Source organism: Balaenoptera acutorostrata, chromosome 9, assembly GCF_949987535.1.
Source record: "Balaenoptera acutorostrata chromosome 9, mBalAcu1.1, whole genome shotgun sequence".
Taxonomy (NCBI): domain Eukaryota; kingdom Metazoa; phylum Chordata; class Mammalia; order Artiodactyla; family Balaenopteridae; genus Balaenoptera; species Balaenoptera acutorostrata.
Genome location: NC_080072.1, coordinates 50396495 through 50403459, shown reverse-complemented (window position 1 = coordinate 50403459; position 6965 = coordinate 50396495). Strand labels below are relative to the sequence as shown.

Here is a 6965-nt window from a genome sequence, read left to right as displayed (position 1 = left end):
CACTTAGTGGCTGCTACACTTGACTGTCCGGCAGTAGTGATAGTAATGGTAGCAATGTTGGATGAGATGCCTGTTGACCATGGTGGAGAGCCCACAGAAAGAAAATTACAAGCTTAGGGCTTTCAACTATCAGCTCAGTCATAGTCAGAGAAGCAGCACAATCAAAGATAATTAGGCACAGAGAGAGACAAGAAGCCATGAGCAAGAGAACTAAAAAGGCAGTGAATAATCACAGGGCCAACATCTGTCAAAGAAGGAACCCAGTGAAGTGAGTTTCACACTTGGTTCTGCTTTTCCCCAGAGATTCCAGTAGAGGCAATGGTGTGTCAGTTTTACTATATGCTCCTGAAAGATGGAGAAAAGGAGCTGAGCTTTCAACAGACTCAGAAAGCTAAACAGCAGAAGTTGCAGCTGGGGGCCCACACCAAGGAGGGAGGTGTTTTCTGGTTCAACCTGTGTTGTAACCAGGGTCCCAGCTGGAAGCCCAGGGGATTTAATTTGTGGGTTCTCTGATGATTTTCATATTTTACCCAGAAACTTTGCCCAGTTTTTCTAGTTGTTCTCAAGTAGGAGTGTTGGTCCAAATTTCAAGTGCACCATCAGTAAAAGTGGAAACTGGCATTTTTTGTTTCACTTTATTTATTTGCCATGTAACAGGTTTTCTTTCAAAGTATTTGCATTTATCAAAATTTTCTTGGTACTTCCCTGGTGGCACAGTGGTTAAGAATCCTCCTGCCAATGCAGGGGACACGGGTTCGATACCTGGTTCAGGAATATCCCACATGCCGCGGAGCAACTAAGCCCGTGCGCCACAACTACTGAGCCTGTGCTCTAGAGCCCGCACGCCACAACTAGTGAGCCCTCATGCCACAACTACTGAAGCCTGGGCACCTAGAGCCCGTGCTCCGCAGCAAGAGAAGCCATCACAATGAGAAGCCCGTGCACCACAATGAAGAGTAGCCTCCACTCCCTGCAACTAGAGAAAGCCCTGCGCAGCAACAAAGACCCAACGCAGCCAAAAATAAATAAATAAAATAAATAAATTTATAAAAAAATTTTTTTTCTTGTACTTGTCCTAGATTTTTTTTTTTTTTTTTTTTTTTTTTGTCATACCACGTGGCTTGTGGGATCTCAGTTCCCTGACCAGGGATTGAACCCAGGCCACAGCAGTGAAAGCCAGGAATCCTAACCACTAGGCCACCAGGGAACTCCCTGTCCTAGATTTTGATTTATACTTAGGGGAGAATATATTCCTTCACTTCCCTAGAGTCTTTGCTCAGCTATCCCTGACTCCTGGTCCTGTGCAGGAAGAGTAGCCTCCATTAAGAAGGCCACAGGGGAAGGAGTGTTCCCTTGGGAAGTCAGGCCTCAGTTAGGGTAGGTAGCTATCCTGTGGGATGCCAAATGACCCAGTGGTTAAGAGAGGGGGCTTGAGTCAGGTAGATTTGGTTTTTAAGTCCTGTATTCTTTCCTTAACTGCCTTGTGCAAAGTTATGACCTCTTTTTGTTCAGTTTTCTCATCTGTAATTTGGGGATAATAGTACTTGAGAAGATCTAGTCACTTTGTCAGAAATGAAATAAAGTTTTTTATTATTTATTTATTTTTGGCTGTGTTGGGTCTTCGTTTCTGTGCGAGAGCTTTCTCTAGTTGAGGCAAGCGGGGGCCACTCTTCATCGTGGTGCGCGGGCCTCTCACTATCGCGGCCTCTCCTGTTGCGGAGCACAGGATCCAGACACGCAGGCTCAGTAGTTGTGGCTCACGGGCCCAGTTGCTCCGCGGCATGTGGGATCTTCCCGGACCAGGGCTCGAACCCGTGTTCCCTGCATTGGCAGGCAGATTCTCAACCACTGCGCCACCAGGGAAGCCCTGAAATAAAGTTTTTATATGACTTGACTTAGTGAGTTTATTCTGGTATCCATGTAAATGCTCTTGAGTCGTTTGCTATGTATTCTAGAGAGAGAGAGAGAAGGGTCGTTTCATCTTTTAGGCATTATATGCATGGGACCTGGGACACACTGCCTTTAAAGGGCTTAAAAGTATATTTAGTGCTTAAAAGTATTACTGGTTCCAAGTTATGAAAAAAAACCTGCAAGATAAAAATTAATAAATGCTTGGGACTTCCCTGGTGGTCCAGTGGTACCAATGCAGGGGACGCAGGTTCGATCTCTGGTCGGGGAACTAAGATCCCACATGCCACGGGGCAACTAAGCCCATGTGCCACAACTAGAAAGCCCACGCGCCACAACTAGAAAGCCCACGCGCCACAACGAGGAGGCCTTACGCCACAGTGGAGGATCCCACATGCCACAATGAAGATCCCGCCTGCCACAACTAAGACCCGACGCAGCCAAAAATAAATATTTTTAAAAATTAATAAATGCTTTATTAAATGTGCCCAAACATAGCATTATGGCAACTCGTTTTCTGCAACTAGGTACAACTATTATATAGTTATATATAAATTGTATTTAATGTGGGATGTAGGTGCATTTTCTTGAAATAAGACAACTTAGTAGGATTTTAAGATGGCTCTGGAGGTACTTGTCTGGTTCACTAGGTGGCAGTTTTTCTCTTTATTGGCCTGTGTCTAGTCTTCTAGTTACTCTTGCTTTTCCCCATTCTCAGTTACTCCAAACGGCATTCCCTGATTATCTCTGCATGTTATTTCAGCATCTAGGGATATACATATTTTATCATTTCTAAGATGCACTTTTTTTTTCACATTTCAACATCTCCAAAGCATCTCATGTTACAAATTGGTGGCATATCATATTGGCGGCATTTTTTAATTTTAGCATTTCATAAGAAAATGTTGCAACTAGGGACTTCCCTGGTGGGCCAGTGGGTGGGACTCCTCACTCCCAATGCAGGGGGCGCGGGTTCAATCCCTGGTTGGGGAACTAGATCCCGCGTGCATGCTGCAACTAGGACCTGACATGGCCTAAATAAATAAATAAATAAATAAATAAATAATATTAAAAATGCTGTGAGCTTACAGTTGATGACATCTTAGATTTGATGGGATGTTAGCTCTCTGGGTCTGGAGATAGGAACTTCTTGGGATTGGCTAAGGGTCTTTTTCTTTCTTCCCACCTATTTTTGGCTGCTGTTTCTTCTTAATATTCCATCTTTCTGGTTTGAAGATCATTCTGCTCTCTTTCCCCTCTTCCCACTTTCTTCTGCCTTCTTTCCTGCCTCCTTCTTTCCCCCTTCCTGTCCTTCTTTTGTCCCTCCCTGGAGTCTGCACAAGTTTGCAAGGCTCCCACTGATCTGTGCCCTTTCTTAAAGACCTTACAGCCTGATGGTGGTACCACCCAACAAGGTGAATTCTGAGCACTACATCTTCTCTCCCTTTGGGGTCCTGCACATACATCCTGTAGAGGGCAGTGAGGCAATGACGCTGGGTACCTGGCACCACCGCTCTGTCCTCTGGCAACAGCTCCAGTTCATTCCGTTCTTCAAGTATTGCCTCTTACGCAAGGCCTTGGCCTGGTAGGTGATGACGGGTATGGGATTTGGGAAGAAGTGTCACAAAGAGCAACAGCCACTCTCACTGCCCTCTGCTCTGTAGCTGGAGGAAGGGTGTGAAGTTGCAGAGGCTGCACCGGCACCGGACTTTCCTAGAGAAGCATCTGCTCTTTGCCGTGCCCCACTTTGGAGCTGGGCTACTCCATATTAGCAGGTGAGGTCTTCAAAACACAACTTCAGTGGCCTTTAAAAAATTATTTTACAAGAAGTAACAATACGTTCATTGTAGAAGATTTGGAAAATACAAAAAAAAAAGCACAAAGGAAAAAAATCTTCAGTCTCACCATCTACAAATAACCATGACAAACATTTTGTTGCATATCCTTGTAGTCTTTTCTTCCATCACATAGACCAATGTGATCACACTTTACATATTGTTAAGTAACCAGTTTTTTTCTCTGAATAATATATTCTGAACGTAGCTCTATGTATTAATGAATTTCTACATCAACTTGCCCCAGATCATACAATTATTAAATATCAAATTTGAGGATGTAATGCAGGTGTTTGAAACTCTGCTCTTACTATGGTATTACTTGGATTCTTTTTTTTTTTTTAAGAAAAGCTTAGTTACTCCTATTTTCAGTACTTTCTTGCTTTCTCTGCACAACTCTTCAACCACTCCAGTTATGTTCTATGATAGGAGTTGCAAGCTCAGATGCCTACAGGGCCCAAGAAGGAGCTATGGAAGAAATGCAGTGGGTTCGATTCAAGACTTTAGGGCGTGTGGGACTGCAGTCAGTTTGGAGATTGCACCTAAAGAGGACAGTCACTACTCAGTTCCAACTGACTGTTGCCGTGGGGAATATGGGTCCAGTGCGTCAGCCACATTATTTTTTCAGGATGACCTGGGAATCTACATTTTGTTGTCAAATCTCTTAATTTTACCTGGTTAGTGAAAATTTTTATTAAAACACTGCGCTGGCCAACTCTTAGTGGTACATATAAAAACCTTTTCAGTCTGAATTCGGCCCATGGGCTACCAGTTTGCAACCTCTGCTCTAGGTATCCTCCCAGTCTAGCTTAATCATCATGGCATAATTGGGCTGCACAGATCTGAATTTAAGTCCTGAACACTAGCAAGGGACTTTACTCTTTGAGCCCCAGTTCCCTGATCTGAAAACAAGAGAGGAAGATTTCTGCTACTCACAGCTGTAGTGAGAATTAAATGAGATTGTGAATGTAAAGTACCATGTTCAGTGCCCCAATAGGTACTGAATAAATTACATCCATTACGATCATCCTCTGCTTATTGGGGGGGGGGTCCTTCATTTTTTCAAGGATATTTAGAGATGTAGATTTTTCAGGGTGGTTGTTTGGGGAATGAATAACAGAAGTGGGTTTCATCAGGGATGAAACTTCCCCGTAGGGAAGTTGGAGGTTCCTCACCTTTGATTCTAAAACCTACCTGTCCTATATACACTACCAAATATAAAATAGCTAGCTAGTGGGAAGCAGCCGCATAGCACAGGGACATCAGCTCGGTGCTTTGTGACCACCTAGAGGGGTGGGATAGGGAGGGTGGGAGGGAGGCGCAAGAGGGAGGAGATATGGGAATATATGTATACATACAGCTGACTCACTTTGTTGTACAGCAGAAACTAACACAACATTGTAAAGCAATTATACTCCAATAAAGATGTTTAAAAAATAGTAAAAAAGAAAGAAAGAAAGAAAAAATAAAATAAAACCTACCTGTCCATCTAGACTGTTAGGGCCCTTGGCTTCCCCTATTCCACGGAAGAAGCCGCTGCAGTCTCTCCTTCTAAGTCACACCTTGGGATCTCTTTGACCCTCTTTCCTGGCAGAAAGGTAACTCAGTGTAAACATTTGCAATAGATAACTAATAAGAACCTGCTGCATAAAAAAATAAATAAAATTCAAAATTTTTTTTTAAAAATTAAATAAATAAAACAGAAAAAAACCAAAAACCAAAAAACATTTGCACATACCCCAAGCCTTTCCCAAAGAGTTCCCCAGCCAGCAACTTCCTGGGCTTAAACTCTTCCAAAGAACCCTCAAGAGGAGGCTGCGCCGTTGGTCACTGGGAATATTATAATCTCTCTAAACCTTTGCTCTTTCTGAGGTGAGCTGGGCTAGGAGGAAGTCAAAGGTGTCCAAGGTAAGAGGGCAGAGTCGCTGGCTCTGAGCAGTTTAGTCCTTGATTCCAGGCTTCTGCAGGAGCTGCGCTCTGTGTCCTGGCTCCCCCATGAAGCAGATCAGTGCTACGAGTTGCTGGACCTGCGGCGGGCTCTAGCCAAGGAAAACCACAACGCTCTGCGGCTGCTCCGTCGCGGCCTGCGTCTCTGCACATCCATCCTTCATCTGGTAAGAGGCTCCGATTTATTGTGAGCTTTTTCTCCAAGCTGAGCTCGCCAGTGTTTCAGCCTTCTCTTGGCTTAAGCTTCCCTGTGTGTTCTGGACTAAGCAGTTGGCTCAGAGCCATTGTCCTGTCCAGCAACAGCAGTCTCTGCTCTAGGTGGATGGATTAATAACAGGCAGGCAGAGACTTGGACTCAACCGTTTCCTAAGGCCTTGAGCAGAGAGGAAGAGGAACATAACAATGTCTGTTTTTTTTCAGTTGTTCGTGCCAGGAGCATTAGAGAATTTGAGAGTTGGAATCCTGATCTTTTGTGCTGCTAGGCTCATCTCTGAGCATATCTTGAACCTTTGACAGGCCGCTGTGGCTGGTAGAACCATCCAGTCATGGAGTCCTTCCTTTGTGTGCCTACTTTGTATCTGTGGTACATGCCACCTAAGTACAGTTTATTGAAATTTTTGCATATGTATACACCCATGTAACTACCAGCGGGTCAAGATATAGAACATTTATAGCACCTCAGCAAGCTCCCTGGTACCTCTCTCATCAGTGCCTGACAAAGGTAACCACTACTCTGACCTCTGTCACCATAGATTAATTTTGTCCAATTTGGAATTTCATGTAAATGGAATCAGACAGCATGTGCTCTTCTTCGTCTGGCTTTTTTTCACTCCACATTATGTTAGTGAGATTTATCCATAACATTGCAGGTAGTAGTGGTTCACTCTTTTGTATTGCTATGTAGTGTTTTACTATAAAAATGTACCACAATTTATTTGTTAATTCTCCTATTGATGGACATTTATGTTGGTTCCAGTTTTTTACTATTGTGAATAACTGTTATGAACATTTTTGTATGTCTTTTGATGGACATAAACACTCATTTCTTTGAGGTATATATTCTAGGAGTGGAATTGCTGGAATAGGGTTTATGTATGTTTTACAATGCCAAACAGTTTTCTAGAGTAGTTGTACCAGTTTACATTCCCATCCGACTTATAGTTGTCCTGTGATCTCATCAGCACTTGGGAGTGTAAAGGTTTTTTTTTTTTTTTTTCAATTGTTTTAAGAGAAGTAGCTCTTTTTTTTTTTTTTTTTTTTAAGGATTTTTTTTCT

At 43.2% G+C, this 6965-nt stretch overlaps 1 protein-coding gene across 1 annotated transcript in view; it reads left to right on the top strand.

Annotated features, from left to right (window-relative positions):
• The window catches only part of DNHD1 (dynein heavy chain domain 1), an 85328-nt gene that overhangs the window by 8224 nt on the left and 70139 nt on the right, over positions 1–6965 (top strand). The window contains 3 exon segments of the mRNA XM_057553263.1: positions 3290–3493; positions 3573–3683; positions 5701–5857. Coding sequence (XP_057409246.1) covers positions 3290–3493; positions 3573–3683; positions 5701–5857 — 472 coding nt within the window.